Genomic DNA, 16277 nt, shown 5'->3' on the forward strand with positions numbered 1-16277 from the left:
ATTTTGGATGTGTCACGAAAAATTTAAAAGATTTAACAACATGAGTTTAATAAAAATTTGGAGAAATTCAACACTATCAGAGAGCCAAAAGAAATAAATTTATAAGAGATGCTGTAAAATGATCAATAGATTTGACTACGCCATCAGTCATCCACTCATTCATCTTCCACGTGCACAGTAATAAGGAATACTGTGCGTGCAATTTCTTTGCTTGTTACTCAAGAGTCAAGAAGTCAACGTACAGAATCGAGTATTACTCCTCCAATATACGGACGCGTAACAATTTATAAGCCAATAATTATTATTCTTCCACCGACCAATCAAAAACTCATCCAACGATTCAAATCACGTGCCATCATACACCAGCGTCACAGCCTAACTTAATCTCTTCTCATACCTCTCTTAAACCCTGCCTTCCCCTTCGTTTCGTCTTGTGCACTCTCTGTTTCTCGTTCAGTCTGAAAAATAATAAACATTTATAACAAACTAAAATAAAAACAATAACCATTAAAAGAGCATATTTTTGAGTCACTGTAAGTTCATACTTTTCTCTCTTCTTCATCAAAGCAATTCAATTTCACTGTTTCCGTTATACATATTTCCTTTTTTTTATTTTTATTTTCATTTTTCCAATATTATCGTTTGACTACATGTGTTTCTGAATTATTAAATCGCCTAAACATGGTAATATTTGATTGAATATCTATTAATGGCTATCTTTCATATTGTGGTGTTCTTACTTCTGTCTGCTGCTTTCTGGTTTCTGGGAAATTGCTTCGGAAAAGAAAAATGTAAAGTATTATAACGACAATTTAGATTGTTATGAAACCTAATTTTATTTCTTTTCTAAATAATGAACTTTAATAACAATGTTTGTTTACTTTTTTTTTTAATTTTAGCAGATTTTCATTAATTTTATCAAAGTTTTTTTCGGTAAAAATGAGATAAGGTTAGGGTTAGTCAGTTAAATAACTTGGTTTATTCTTTAGTACTCAGTAAGCGATGACAAATGATGTGATTGAGCTCGGTAACGAGTCTCCTTATAAGTCAATCATAAGTTGAACTTGAGCAGCTTTGAGTTGTTTTATTGTTCTGGCTTTTGCGTTACTAAATATGATGTCATAGAAGTTTGGGATATTTTGGTACTGTCTTTTGTACATGATATGGTGGTTTTGTGGTGAATAAGCTTCTTTGATTTCTCTGCAGTGACGGGTTGTGAGTATCATCTTTGCCAGTTTGACTGAGTGGCATTTTGAGAAATGTGCGTGTGTTTCTCTTCGTAAAGAGAGAAACGATATCTGATAATGGCTTCTAGAGCTATTTGGAGAAGGAAGAGATTAATTTCTGATCACCTGGGTGCCTTTGCTCGGGTGAGACAAAGCTTCCAATGTTTAGGGCATACTGGTGGGAATTTTGATTCATGTGCTTATAGCACCTCCCCAAACCAGTCCACTATAGACTTCAATCAGACAAAGGAAACAGATGCTATTTCGGTGACAAGAAGGGAATTGCTCGGTTTCTCTGGGTTAAGACACATTGGATATAATTATAATAGAGTCACAGTACTTGGTCTTGGGAATGGAAGATTCGCATTCACCTCTCCAGTGGGATTGAGGTTGATGTCAAGCTTAGTTCGAAACGCTTCCACGGCTACTGCTAAACAGCCCGAAATAGGCAGCGATGATGAGGAAAATGAAGAGCTGGCCAGAAAAAAGAGGAAGGAGGCATCACCAGAAGAATGTGATCAAGCTGTTGTAGGTTTGAGTAGTGCAAAAGCCAAAGCCAAAGCTAAAAAGTTACAGGAATCACAAAAGGTTGCTAAATCCATTTTTCAAAGAACATGGGCCATGCTTCTGGGGATTGGTCCTGCTTTCAGAGCAGTTGCTTCTATGAGCAGGTTGAACTCCCTTGAATATTCTATTTTATTTTCTTATGAACCAATTACATTAATTTGACATGGTTTTGAAGATAAGTTGCTTGGTTGGCTTGCTATTTCTTCCTGCAGGGAAGATTGGGCCAAGAAACTTGTCCATTGGAAACATGAATTTGTGTCCGCATTGCAACATTATTGGTTGGGTTCTAAGTTACTGTGGGCTGATGTGAGAATCAGTTCAAGGTTGCTGTTAAAACTAGCTGATGGGAAGAGTCTCTCTAGAAGGGAAAGACAACAGCTAACTCGGACCACTGCAGATATTTTTAGGCTAGTTCCTTTTGCAGTTTTTATCATAGTTCCATTCATGGAATTTCTTTTGCCAGTGTTCCTGAAGTTGTTTCCTAACATGTTGCCTTCAACCTTTCAAGACAAGATGAAAGAGCAGGTAGAAGTTCTATCTATTTGCTTTACTATGTAAATATTCATTAAGGGGTTTCCTGATGAGTAAATGAATGTGAATTGACGTGATATTTTTGTATGGCACGTATGAATGCGAAACATATGAAGATGGTATTTTGATCTTAGTTCCTTGGATCTCTTATATGGGGAAGCATCAATCCGACCTTGAAATCTTAAGCTGTGGGAGCTGACCTCTTCAGAGGTTGGCACATGCATCAATTTTTTTAGGAAAGAAAAAAACGTGTTGACTTTCAAAGATTATTAAATCATTAGTACAATTTTCCTTGCAACCTTTGATTAACAGTTGTAATAACTGGTAATGGTTATAAAAACATTTGGAGTAGACTTCGCAAAATGTATCATAAGACACTAGCAAACCAGCTGATGCTCTTGCAGATCATGGGCAGTCCTGAAACAATAATTATATTTGTTTTTTTCAATTTCGTAGTCATATTGATTTTGGTATTGCAAAATTTAGGAGGGTGTTTTACATATACTACAGTTTCTTATATAAAAAAGAGGAAGTTGAAAGTGGGGGATAAGTACGTTTATACTTTTTATCAATCTGTTATAGGAAGAGTGGAAGAATTGGATGATTGTTTTCTTGCTGATTGAGTGTGTCTTTTTCTTCTTAAAGCTGCATGAACGTCTCTTGCTGTGTGTGTTTGCTATTACACCTCTACTTTTCCCATTTTATTTACAGAACATTCAGAATGGAAAAAACCATTGCGACTAATAACAGCGTATACAGTGAATATGAATCCCTAGAAATTGGTCTCTCTTTCTCTCTCCTGTTCTTTTCTTTTTCACCTTAATTGCTTTATGTGTAGGAAGCTCTGAAAAGGAAGTTGCAAGCAAGAATAGAATATGCTAAGTTTCTTCAGGACACAGTCAAAGAAATGGCAAAAGATCTTCAAAATTCGCGGAGTGGGGAAATTAAGAAAACTGCAAAAGATCTTGATGAATTTCTGAACAAGGAAAGTATTCGATTACCATGATAAATCCTTTTTTCTCTTAATTTGATTTTATGTATATTAGTGACTCGGACTATCTTGTATCATGCAGGTTAGAAGGGGCTCTGGAGTCTCAAATGAGGAGATTTTGGCCTTTGCCAAATTATTCAATGATGAACTTACTCTGGATAACATCAGCAGGTTGGTGACTGTTACTGTTGTTTTGGTATTTGAATTGAATACATTTTAACTTTAAATCCAAAATATTATATGTCCTCGCTGGTTTTCAATGTATGACAACTTTTTGACATTTCGCTCTGTTCTCAGGCCTAGATTAGTGAATATGTGCAAATATATGGGAATCAGTCCATTTGGAACAGATTCATATTTGCGTTATATGCTCCGGAAAAGACTGCAATGGTGAGATAAATCTTTTATCCAGTCTGAGCAATTGAACAGTTTTTCCAGTGTCCTGTAGTTTCTTAGACAAAGACTTGATAACATGGCATGGTATGAATTGGAATCTTTCCATACTTTATAGGAGATGATACGTTGATTAATGAATTATTTATTGTGTTTGTCTGTGTTATGTATATTTCTACTTTGTGTTTATAGGATAAAGAATGATGATAAGTTGATTCAAGCTGAGGGCGTGGAGTCTCTCTCAGAAGCTGAACTTCGTGAAGATTGTAGGGAAAGAGGCATGCTTGGATTGCTCTCGGTGGAGGAAATGCGCCAACAGGTTTTTGGCAACAACCTCCTGCATGTTTCTGTTTTTGATGTGTCATTACACATGCATACAGGGCTTTGTTTTCTTTAAGGCTGCATGGAAATTTGGCTTATTTTTCATTCACCATGTTGTATTTCCTTGTCTATTTTTGTTGAGTAACCATTAATGCTAAAAGTTGAAATTGTAAGTTGATAAGAAGTGATAAACAAGAGTATTTGAAAGGTAACATAATTGGAACATTAATCTAAGCGTTTTTGAATGCACACATGGATTGGATCAAAAGTCCACCTTGATCTTGTAATAATTTAATTAATTGAATGGAAGATTAAAAACACAAGACTTATTGGTCCAATAAGCTCCATGGTTGTCTAATTATTTATCCCAGAAGCTTTTGTTAATGAGAGGGAGCCCGGTTATTTGAACCCAGCATATGTAGTATAAGTTTGTACTTGTAAATTCATTACACTTTTTCTTGTCATTTGTTAGTTTTTTAATTTTGGAATATGTCATGCACACATCAAAAGATTGAATCACAGTTTGTATCCTGTTATTTGAAGCAATGTACTCATAATATGAATGTGTATGTATTTAAAGTCTTGAGTATTAGAATTTCACTTTTTGTTGCAGTGAAACTCTTATTAATTTGGTAATTTAAATATAAATTTGGTATGATAATTTGTTATGATTGTTAACTTTTTCGCAGCTTCGTGATTGGCTGGATTTGTCTCTTAACCACTCTGTGCCATCTTCCCTCTTGATCCTTTCAAGGTGATTTAAAACCCCTCATTTTCATTCTTCCTTTCTGCCTTATCTTTTGCATCAGGCTGTCAGTTAACAGATGCTTAGTGTATATGAGTTGATTCTCGTCTGATACAATCTGCAGGGCCTTTACTGTGTCTGGAAAGCTGAGGCCAGAGGAAGCTGTTCAGGCTACACTTTCTTCTCTCCCTGATGAGGTTGTGGGTACCGTTGGTGTTACAGCTTTGCCATCTGAAGATTCTGTTTCAGAAAGGAGAAGGAAACTGGAGTACCTTGCAATGCAGGAAGAATTGATCAAGGTGAAAATTAGACAGGCTTGGTTTATGATTTTGCTATTTTTTAAGCTTTATTAAAAACATGATGTGCGACAGAACATGTGATTGAAGTCCTAAATCTAAGCTGATCCATGCACATTTCAGGCTTCAGTAACTGGGGAAAGAGCATCATAGCATCTTGATAAACCAAATTTTCTTTTGAGTAATTTCAATTTAATATGTTGCAGGAGGAGGAAGAGAAAGAAGAGAAAGAGCTGGCCAGGATGAAGGAATCCAAAGCTACTGAAGAGGATGTTGCATTGAAAGAGATGACCATCCCAACAGCAAGGGAAGCACAAGAACAAGCACGAGCAAGAGCATTGGAAAAGCAGGAGCATCTCTGTAAACTCAGTCAAGCATTGGCTGTTTTAGCTTCAGCATCTGTAAGGCTATATAAAACTTCTAATTATCAAGATTTGGCTGATTGTTAGCTTTTTCTTTTTCACCTTTAATACTGCTCTTTCAAGTGTGATCATCTGGTTTTTTGATTTTGGCTTCTCTAATCTCGCAGTCGGTGAGCAGCGAGCGTGAAGAGTTCCTGAGGCTTGTCAATAAGGAGGTATATGCAAACCTAGGATATATTTGGGATGCAAAGGCTTTTAGATTTGCTGATCTTAATTAAAGATTTGTTTGTGCATAATGTCAACTTGATATTTTTGTCAATCTGCGTTGGGCCATTTGCAGTTAACAAATTTTTTTGATTAGGCAGAAATTTGTTATCTATTCTTTGTTTCAAATTGAAGCACTCATTTGTAGCTAAAACTTATCTTTTTGCAAATAACAGAGAATCATTAAGAATTTCGTAACTTTTGCCTTTAAATCTTGTATCTGTTGGATTCCTTATTACTTTCTCTTCTTTGATTTTATTGCCTTGATGTTTTCCAGATAGAACTCTACAATAGCTTGGTAGAAAAAGAGGGTACCGATGGTGAGAAGGATGCCATAAAGGCATATATAGCAGCTCGAGAGGAAAGTGATCATGCTACTGAAGTTGCTGAAGGTGACGAAGTTTCTTCAGCACTTGTAGAAAAGGTAAGCTCATCAGATGCTCCTCTATTTCTGTTACATCAGCTTCAGATGTTGGTTGCTCTTTTAAATGTTTGGTGATGCTTCAGGTTGATGCAATGCTTCAAAATCTTGAGAAAGAAATTGATGATGTGGATGCTATAATTGGTGATCGTTGGAAATTACTTGACAGGTATATCATTGGTTTTCAGGAATCAGGATGAAGCTTCTCTTTGTGGTTAGCTATTTTATGATAATGTGCGGTAGTGATAGTTTTTGGTTCTTAGAATAGTCGATCTTGTTTGTAGTAACTGATGTTCAGACATCAAAGTGGTGCATGTGCCAGATTTATGGGTGCTAAGGTATAAATTTTAATATGGAGTAAGAAATGTGAGGCGTGCTTGTTAAGGAAATTAGATATTTTTTCTATGGTATCTTGGTGATAGTTCGACATTCTCAGATATGAAAAGAGGTTGAAAGAATCATCTTTTGGATGGTTAATGTTCTTTGAATGTTTCCTATAAAATAAAAGGTGCTTAATATGTGCTGCCAAAAAAGTAAGTGCAATGAGTTAATTTGAATTAGAGATTGGGAAGATGATTACAATGAGAAGCACCGGATATGCACTGAAATCAGTTGAAGTTTTAGATAAGGAACAGACCCCCATATAGGCCCTTTGTTAAATGTCAACTTCTGTGGAGTTAGCAGCCTTCTATGTTTTAGACACTGTTTAATTGAGATCAGCACAGATTTTGCTTGTTCTCATTTAGCCTCCTCTATGTACGCTTTCTGTGTTTATTATTTTTTTCCACAATTAGATTTTTTACAAATGGTTTGATTAGTTTCAATCTTATACTTTGAATGTTTGGCCTTCATTTCATGTAATTAATATATCAACTTGCTTTATATCCACAGCGATCATGACGGGAAAGTTACTCCTGAAGAGGTGGCTAGTGCTGCTTTGTATTTGAAGGATACATTAGGAAAGCAGGGTGTCCAAGAACTGATCAGCAACCTTTCAAAAGATATAGGTGAGCTGATGAATTATGTTTGTGTATTTGACTCGGTTACGGATATAGATGTACTTTATGTTGTGTTAACTGAATTATCGCCTATTCTCTTCAGAAGGTTGGCATTTAGTCACTACCTGATTTAACAATGGATGAAAGTTGCTTCTTATATTAATTACCTGCTAACTGGGGAAAGAGATAAGTGGGCTGAATGTGAGTGCATGTGTTCAGTCTGGAACTAGTGACATTTCCATTAGAACTTGAAAATATAACCAAGGCCCAAACTATGTCAAAGATAATTTTCTTTGGCTGAAATCATGTAAATTTTCAGTCATTTTAAATAATGAATTTCTTGTTTGTGTTCCATCATGCCTTTTTGTTCATGCATCAAGTATTAAATTAGTTCAGAAACATGACTGCATGACTTAAATTTAACAGACGGGAAGATTCTTGTTGAAGACATTGTCAGATTGGGCAGCCGGACCGAACATACCACTTCAGCCGAAGAGAGGGGGAAATGTGGAGGGTAAATGCCTGATTGATTTGTTTTACCTCAATAAATTCATTGTACTATGCATAGTTAGTTGGTTAGGTTACTGGTCATATTTTGAGGTGGCCAGAGCTCCCTAGAAATTGTTGAGCCATTTGATAATGTTTCAAGTTCCGATGTATAATTTTTATACACGTTGGATTTTTCCTTTGTACTATAGATAGGTGATCTATTTCAAGATCATATACAATATACAAAGAAGTACTCCTTTTCCTCTGAATGCAGATGGAGGGAAGGAATTAGGTGGTGCTGTAAAAAGTAATGCCGACTGACTAGAACATAAATGTGCACAGAAAACAACGTTGAAGCGTTCTTGCTGGGCTTTCCTGTTATCTTTTTGTATTCGAGTTCTAAAAGTAGTGACCTTTGAAATTAGTGGTTTGGTGTTTACTATGAGCTTCAAATTCCACGATTTGTGAAGGAATTTGCCTTTGAAATTACTGGTGCGGTGTCTACTATTGGCGTCGGTTTCCACTATTTGTGAAGAAATTTGAGAAGCTTTATGTATAGGAAATGAAACGCATTATGGCAACACGATGAAATTCTGATCGTCTGTCCGAAGAAAAAATAAAATGAATGGGCCTTTGTAGTATTTCAAAAAGTTCTTTCGATTTGTTCAGGAAGCATATGCTTATTCATCTGACTTGCACGTTTTGTGAATAACTGGGACATTGTGGAATATCCCAGAAAATGAAGGGGGAAAAACAATTCCGCATTTGCAACGCAGAAACATAGTTTTATAACAATATTAGTACATAGATATAATGCTAAATTTATTTTAAAAATGTGGATGATGCATTAAAATTATTTTTTAAGTCCATTAGTAAACAGAGAAGCGAAAACCTCCATTTCTTGTTTCTCCAAAACAACACCAATCTCAACGCCTCCGCCTCCATCTTTACTCTCCGCAAAAGAGACGGCGCCTGTCCTGTCTATTGACACGATCTCCACCTTCCTCGGCCTCCCCCACCCGAAATCTGACCCGTAAACATCAAAACGGGTGGACCCGGCGACGGAAAGCATAAATGCTCCTTGTTTCGCATGTTCTACTATTTTTGCAATCTTCACATCTGATCCTTCATCAGCAACATTCGCATCTATCCGTTGGATCAAATCGCTTATCATTTCCGCAGCAAAAGCAACCCCATTTTCTTGCTTTACTTCACTAGCTTCTGTAACTGCACCATGTATCCCATTACAATTACCGAAGTAATTATCCGGAACCGGAGGATCCAAGCGGGTCCTGTAATCCGCAGTGAACCCAACAAGAGCATTTCTATTACCTTGAGCTTTACCCGTTTTGGCTTTAAACATGCAAACAAATACATAAGCTAATGTAAGTACGAAACTCGATAAGTGAAGTTGTCTTGATTTTTTCACATCACTTGCCGTAACAATTTCATTAACCTTGTCCCTAAGCTTCTTTATATCTTCACGGCTCAGCTTAAATGTGGCACGTACCAATTTGCTCAGATCCACTGAGACTGCGAATGGCAAGACCTTCAAACTTTGTTTGTGATCAAACCAATTATTTAACTCCACCATGTCTCGACCTTCCGGATCTTTGATGACATTCCGGTCCAAAAATGGAGTTAGTTCAGGTGGCAAACAAGTGGGGTTTTGTTGCAAGTGTTTGCACAAATAAGCCCAAGATTTTACGAACAAAGTTGAGCTTTTGCCGTCAAGAACCGCATGGTGAGATGTGATACCGATGGAATAACCTTCTTTGAGGAACAGAGTTATTTGGACAGTAATTATCTCAGCTTTATCGTCGGATATCGACAAATTGGGCACCAAAGGATGAAATTCAACAGCTTTGCGGATTCCATTGCCGGAGAGGAGACTGAAGAGATCGGTACTGTCGGACGAGGACTCAGCAACTGTGACTGAAACGCCGTCGTTGTTGTCAGGGAAGAAGTAAACGGCTGGTTTTTGGGTACCTTCGAGCCACATGATGTTGCCGGCGAGCGGAAGATAATGGAGGAGAGTGAGGGAAAGAGAGTGCTTCAGCTTTGGGAGGATCACAGAGTCGAAGAAATCGCGAGTTAAGTCAGTGACTTGGTAGAAGAATAGGCGTTCGACAGGAAGAACCTTGAACCAGTAAATGTCCAAGTAGGTGAGAGGAAGAGTGAACGGCGCCGTTTTGGTTGAGCTAGGGTCGGCGAGAGGGGTCACTCTGGTAACCTCATTTACTTTAACAATGTTTTCTGCCATGAGAGTGAATCAATAGCAAAAGCTAAAACGTAACTGGCTAGCTGGTTTGTGAAGAATCTTGTACTCTGTTTTTGGCTTTGTTGCATGCATGGATCTTCTGCTATTCGAAAGTGTTTGTATAGCCTTTTAATATGATTTCTTTCCCTACATTACTTGACCCACAAAACAAGATGCGTGTACGAAGAAACAATGAGCACATGGGAATTTAATGGAGAAGAAATTTTATGATACATATCAACTATTAAAAAAAAGAAAATAATATTACGATATGTATGTATTTATATTAAAATTATATCAAAATTTAATTACATATATTATTTACGTATGTGTTAATTGTATTAGTTTCCATGTATTCTAAAACTTTAAAAATTTTAGATACTGATTGAGCGGCAGATGGAATATGATTTTTTTGTTTGGGTCAATTAATACAAATCTGATCGAATCAATAGACTTGCAGCCAGCCCGTGAAAAAATAATAAGTTGGTGATTTTAAAATTTTAACTCCCATGTGCGTGTGTGTGTAAAGTCTGAACTCCCCAGGCCCTGAGGCCTCAACTCATGGGATGTAACAAATAATCTTTTGTAATCTGGAAACGTGCCAACGTGCAGCTTCCAGACAATACCAAAGGGGCATGTAAGAGAATTACTGCACAAAGTTTAGCTGTTTTTTTTTGTCACTTTATGTTTTCAAAATTTAAAGATAGCTGCCAGCCACAAGACAATCCGTTGACGTTTTACTTTGAATCGATTCATCACCTTTTACCTTTTACTGGAAAGTGTCATATGATTAACTATGCTATCACCACGGATATGTGGTTCAAATTACTTAGAAACCTGAGATTTAGATGAAATGAGGAGTATTTTATTCGAAGCTGATGGAATTTTTGTTAAGAGTACAAGACCATTTGGTTACTTCATTTATAACCCTCAAAATAAGGATGGAATTAATCATCTGTTGATAATTGTGGTATTGGATTTAAGTACGTAACCCAAAAAAGTTATTGTTAGCATCGTCATCGCTTATGTCAAGAAGAAGAAAAATCGAATGAGAACAACCGCACCAATATTCTTGGTCCCATGAACTTTTGTTTTATTTGTTTAGTAGTATTTGTCATGACTGCTGGACAAAGACATATATTTATGATCGTTCATTTTTGGGTACCATTTTAATTATTCTTGAACAACTACAAAATAGAGAAAACAGAAAAATACTTGCCAAATTTGAAGGCTTCCATATAAACAACACTTATTAAAAAAAAGAATATTCGATCGAAAATGTTATAGGGCTTGTTTATCTTGGTCATTGATGAAATTAGTACATTAAAAATATAAAAGCGGTTAAATTCTACCAGCACAATATCACTAATAGACACGTAACATAAAATTTTTAAAAGTTTTAGAGGGCTTAAGTTATCTTAAATCCAATTTATAACCCTCAAACTCAGCATGGAACATGTACAAACCAAAAGCTAAAAACTAACTAATGACATAATTAACTTGATGAATATATTTTGCAATTCAAAATAAGTATGAAATTATTTTTATATTTTTATCTATTAACTACTACACTCATATATTTTGGTCGGAAAAAAATTAGTTATGGAAGGAATCTTAATCAGTAGCATCGTCTGCTTATTATCAAATATGAATTTTCCAAAATTAAAGACAGAGAAATGACAATGAAATCAAGATATTCTAATTTGTAAACTTAGATATAAATTCATCAATATTTTTATCTGAAGTGCCACCCTCACTAACTGCCTCAATAGCCAAGTCGCTCCATTTCTTAGCATTCATTCTCATTTCTCTCCCACTTTGACCCTCCATCAATTCTCTTATGCACCTCTCAATCTCATCTCTTCTCACAATCCCATCTTCATCAACCCTAACCCTAACTCCAACCTTCCACACATCTTCAACAAACTTCGCATCCGTCGGCTGATCTGTCCACTGTGGCATCACCACCATTGGCACCGCCAAGCTCAAAGCTTCAATAGTTGAATTCCACCCAGCATGCGAGAAAAAGCAACCAAGTGCTTTATTTGAAAGCACTTCTAGCTGAGGGCTCCAATTCACAATCAAGCCCTTATCTCCAATCCCATCAACAAACCCTTTTGGGAGCTTGTTTGTTTCCTCTGTATCTCTTATTACCCACAGGAAATAAAAAGAACTTTTCTTCAAGCCCCACGCCAGTTCTTCCACTTGTTCATTGGCTAAACAAGCCATGCTTCCGAATGATACATAAACGACTGATCCTTCGGGCTTTGTGTTGAGCCAATTCATGGTGATGGATTTGTCCAATGTAAAGAGATTGAGATCATAATCATTGTCATTAACGATTCTGTTGTCTAGGTAGAAAGATGGAAGCGTTGGACCGATTGTGACCATTGGACAAAATTTAGACATTGAATCTGCCACCTGTAATAGATAAAAAATTGTCCAATACTTTCTGGAGTGATGATCTCAACATTAATTGTGGCTAAAATTTATATACAAGAGGAAAAAAAATAGAAACATTACAAAGTTGCATAAATAAATAAAACAAGGCAAGGTAAAATTAAAGCGTAGAACTTATCATTCAATATTTTATTATAAGATTTATAATTCAGAATATCGACTAGTGGATTTCACAATTTCAACAAATTTTTATGTGTTTGAGAGTATTATTGACACTTTGAAATAATTTAAGGGAGAATAGCGCACTTTCGACCCTTTCAAATGTTGCTTTAATTTAAATGTCAGTTTTAACAACGAAAGAGGTATTAAAAAGTTTCTCGAGAGGCAAGTGATAAAATCAAATTATTAGATGAACGAAAGTGTCATGCGTTCTTCCAATTAAAAGTCATCTTACAAACAGTAATATAGAAAAGTACTTTTTGAAAAATGGATCTTTGGATGCAAAATACAGTTAAAAATACGTTTTATAAAAATGACAACTAAAGTAAATATTTATCATTAGATTTAAAATTAGGATTGGGACCTCTCTTAATTCTTCTCTCCCCTAAGTTCTCCTATTTTTTCGCATCTAGTGAAAATAATTGACATAATTGTAGATAAAAGTAAAAAAAAAAAAAAAGAGAGAGAGAAAAAAGTTGACTTAATTGCTAACTTCAAAATTCAAAATCAATTTTCTAAGCTCAGTCAAGCCTGCATGTGTGACATGTCGTGCCGTATATCCTACAAAAAAGTGTCATGCCGCCGTAAAGACATATACCGTGCCCCGTGACCTGCACGGCAGTCGGCCATCTATATAGAAAAGTAATAACGCAAAGTCAAAATTTACCATTAGCCGTAAAATTAACTAACCTGACTTTCCAACTTGTAGTAAGTATTGACAAGCACAAGATCAGCTCTATCTGCGTTGGAGAATTGATTCAACACCATCTCAAAGTAAGCTGGATATTGCCCTTGAACACCAATGAAGGATGGCATGTCTTGAAGCTCAAGTAACGGCATCCCGGGAATCGAAACCGGCGTTGTAGAAACGGGAAGCTTCAGCAATCCATGATGAACAAGATAATATATAAAGTTAACAGCACAAGTTTGAGTGAAAAAAGCGGCAGCAAACAAACCGAAACCTTTTGCAACATCAAGAGCCCAATAAAGAAAAGCGTCGTAGACTACACAATCAATAGGATTTGAAGAGCTTTTGTATTTTGTGATGAGTTCAGCTAGGGTTTTTGAGCCTGCAACTTCCATGTTTTGCAAATAAGCATCGATGCTTTCTGCTTCCGAGAAGCCACCGTCGTCATAGCCGTCCGATATGGTGTCGATTTGAACTGAATCGGAGGGCTGAGATGGTTTTTTGGTTTTGTAAATGAAGTTTGTTATGGCTAAAGTGATTTTCAGACCTTTAGAAGCTAATCGTTTGGCAAATTGGAAAGTGGGGTTTATGTGACCTTGGCTTGGATATGGAACTATCAAAACATGAGCTCTGTGAATTTTTTTCTCTTCCATTTTCTCTTTTTTTTTTTTTACTAATTTTTTTGTGAAGTGATAGAGCTACTCTTGCTTACTATTTGTTCAGTCTCTTATTTTGGATAAGCTCTTTATAGGGAAGGAAGTCGGGAAGGCAAAACATGTCACGAGATTTGCACGTGAGTATTTGGATCACGTGGCTAAATAAATTATTGCGATTAATTATCTTCAATACCTAGGTATCTGTTGAGTGTTGAATGCATGCATGATCTCAAGTTAATTGTTGTTTAAGCGAAGTTTTTCTGAAGTTTATATGAAAAATTCATTTAGTCAACAAGCAAATGGAATCAAATCCAGCACGCACAGTCTTTATTATTGCTTGCACTATTTTTTAAGAATAATTTACAATATTCTATGAGAAACGAAGTGTGGATGAAAGACGAGTTATTGAACTAAGTGTGCTTGCGAAACAAGAATTGAATTCATAAACTTGCAAAGGTTAAATAATAAACTTAATATATATTTTTTATTTGAATTCACAAGATATTGCATCCCCTATCAATTAATCGCCATTCGTCGTTGTCGTTTTCATGATTTGTAAATTACATACTGTCGGCATGCGAATCATAAAAATTGGGAAATATGAAAATGTCTCACCCCAACCATGTATGATGATCGTGAAATGACCTACCTTAAGAATCAGCGAAGAAGATATATGGTGTATTCTTCATAACAACAAGGTAGTCTTCAAAGTCTAGGTCTTCCATCTAATTCTCTCGTAATACTATAAATTTCAACCTCCTTTCATAAAATCAATTTGATTGTCTCTATTTTTATTTTTAATTTGTTGGATGGAAGACCCTTAGGTCTCTAACGTTTCTCACTTTTACTAATTAGGTTCTAACTTTTTCTAATACCCATATATTTTGGGGCTCTTTTATTATTAAAATCGTACTTTCAGTCTAATTTAATGTGTTTGTCAAAAGGTTGGAAGGGGTATCCATGTTGAAAAATTACGATTATCATTCAAATGTAAATTGGAATATTAAAATTTAAAGGCGGTGATATTTTCATTCTACTAATTTTGTAAACCCTCCCCACTTCTAGAAAATAATTACAAAAATTTTACATTATTTTAAAAAATTTCAAATAAAGAATAATTTTGGAGAATTGATTAATTAAATCCATCTTTTTTTTTGGGATCTAAATTTTTTTATTATGTTTAACTACTGAGATTGCCTTATCCTAAATTTACAAAAAAAAAATTAAAAAAAATATTTCAACTTAATTTTATACAAAATACATTGTTTCTAAGTTATGTGCCAATTCTACTTTAATAGTATGACTGTTAATCTTTAATTAAATTTACATAATGTCTTTAAAGTACCATGCTCATCCAAATTATCGAGCTGCGAAATTTATATCATTTGTCATGTAAGATATTGAAAAATTTCATTTAAAAAAGTTAGATTATAGGTCACAAAATTAAATATATAAACTATTAAATACAAGACCACGTATTTCTTGGGTAACTGGGGTCATTTTTTGTCACAAGGGTAAAATAATCAAATAAAACTTGTGTTAAAGCAATCTTAATAGCCTAAGATTGTCAAAAAAACTTAAGTGAGAAAAAAATCATAAGGAGGATGTAATCAATTAATAGTATAATCTTTTTGCTGATTTATATGTTACCAAAAATAGTGTGAATGTGTGGTATGTCTACAAAAATAGTAGGGTAGAAATATCCCACCCCGCGGTGATAATTCCACCCCACAATTTCTGTAAACCCACCTTAATAGTAGAAAATAATTGCAAAAAGTGCACATTATTTTTAAAATTTTAAATAAAGAATAATTTTGGAGAATTAATTAATTAAATCAATATTAACTTTTTTTCGTGACTTAATTTTTTATTATATTTGATTGCTTTAATATAAGTTTAGATTAACTATTTTACCCTTATAAGATAAAAGTGCAAAACGTACTTTAACATTAATTTTTTTTTCAATCTTATACAAAATTCATTGTTTCCAAATGATGTATTATCTAAACAAACATAATATCTTTATAGCATAATACCTAAGTAAACTACTAGCTTGTCCAATTTAGGTCCTTTACATCGGAGCAAAGACAAAGTTACAAACTTTTGTTCAAATTTGTTTTGTGCAAACTAACATAACATAATTCAATTACTTGGATTAAATAGCTCTTTGTTCACATGATTTATTTTTATTATTTCATATTTTTGTCTAACCAATGAATTTATACCATATCAGTTTGTACAAAGTAAATTAATAAAAAATTTGTTACTCTAGCATCACTCTTCATTAGGGTATTGAAAACAATTATTAAATTTTATTTTAAAAAATTAGATTATTAGTAAAAAAAACTTAAATATCTAAACTATTAGATACAATAACTCATGTTTTTGTGCAATTTGGTCATTTTATATCATAAGAGTGAAAGAGTCAAATAAAGCCTATATCAAAGCAA

At 34.8% G+C, this 16277-nt stretch overlaps 3 protein-coding genes across 4 annotated transcripts; 1 reads left to right on the forward strand and 2 right to left on the reverse strand.

The window, feature by feature from the left end:
* Positions 1-365: 365 nt before the first annotated feature.
* On the forward strand, positions 366-8028 carry LOC102618806 (uncharacterized). 2 transcript variants are annotated; one of them, XM_052437643.1, is made up of 15 exons: positions 366-533; positions 1207-1897; positions 2006-2318; positions 3163-3307; positions 3396-3486; positions 3613-3705; positions 3901-4027; positions 4719-4783; positions 4899-5073; positions 5277-5471; positions 5600-5647; positions 5974-6120; positions 6204-6286; positions 7009-7124; positions 7542-8028. In XM_052437643.1, the coding sequence occupies exons 2-15, from the start codon at positions 1305-1307 to the stop codon at positions 7631-7633; spliced, it is 2283 nt and encodes a 760-aa protein (XP_052293603.1). In that variant the 5' UTR covers positions 366-533; positions 1207-1304; the 3' UTR covers positions 7634-8028. The 2 variants fall into 2 exon arrangements, with proteins under 2 accessions (XP_052293603.1, XP_052293604.1); XM_052437644.1 differs by lacking the exon at positions 7542-8028 and adding an exon at positions 7219-7495.
* A 429-nt stretch (positions 8029-8457) lies between these two features.
* On the reverse strand, positions 8458-9867 carry LOC102619313 (malonyl-CoA:anthocyanidin 5-O-glucoside-6''-O-malonyltransferase-like). The gene has a single exon (XM_006478490.4). The coding sequence runs from the start codon at positions 9865-9867 to the stop codon at positions 8458-8460; it is 1410 nt and encodes a 469-aa protein (XP_006478553.2).
* A 1611-nt stretch (positions 9868-11478) lies between these two features.
* LOC102619890 (UDP-glycosyltransferase 74F2-like) lies at positions 11479-13903 on the reverse strand. Its single transcript, XM_006478492.4, has 2 exons — positions 13174-13903; positions 11479-12285 (listed from the first exon to the last, which is right to left on the reverse strand). Exons 1-2 carry the CDS (start codon positions 13822-13824, stop codon positions 11563-11565), a joined length of 1374 nt encoding a protein of 457 aa, XP_006478555.2. The 5' UTR covers positions 13825-13903; the 3' UTR covers positions 11479-11562.
* Between the last annotated feature and the right edge of the window lie 2374 nt (positions 13904-16277).

Source organism: Citrus sinensis, chromosome 3 (assembly GCF_022201045.2).
Source record: "Citrus sinensis cultivar Valencia sweet orange chromosome 3, DVS_A1.0, whole genome shotgun sequence".
NCBI lineage: Eukaryota > Viridiplantae > Streptophyta > Magnoliopsida > Sapindales > Rutaceae > Citrus > Citrus sinensis.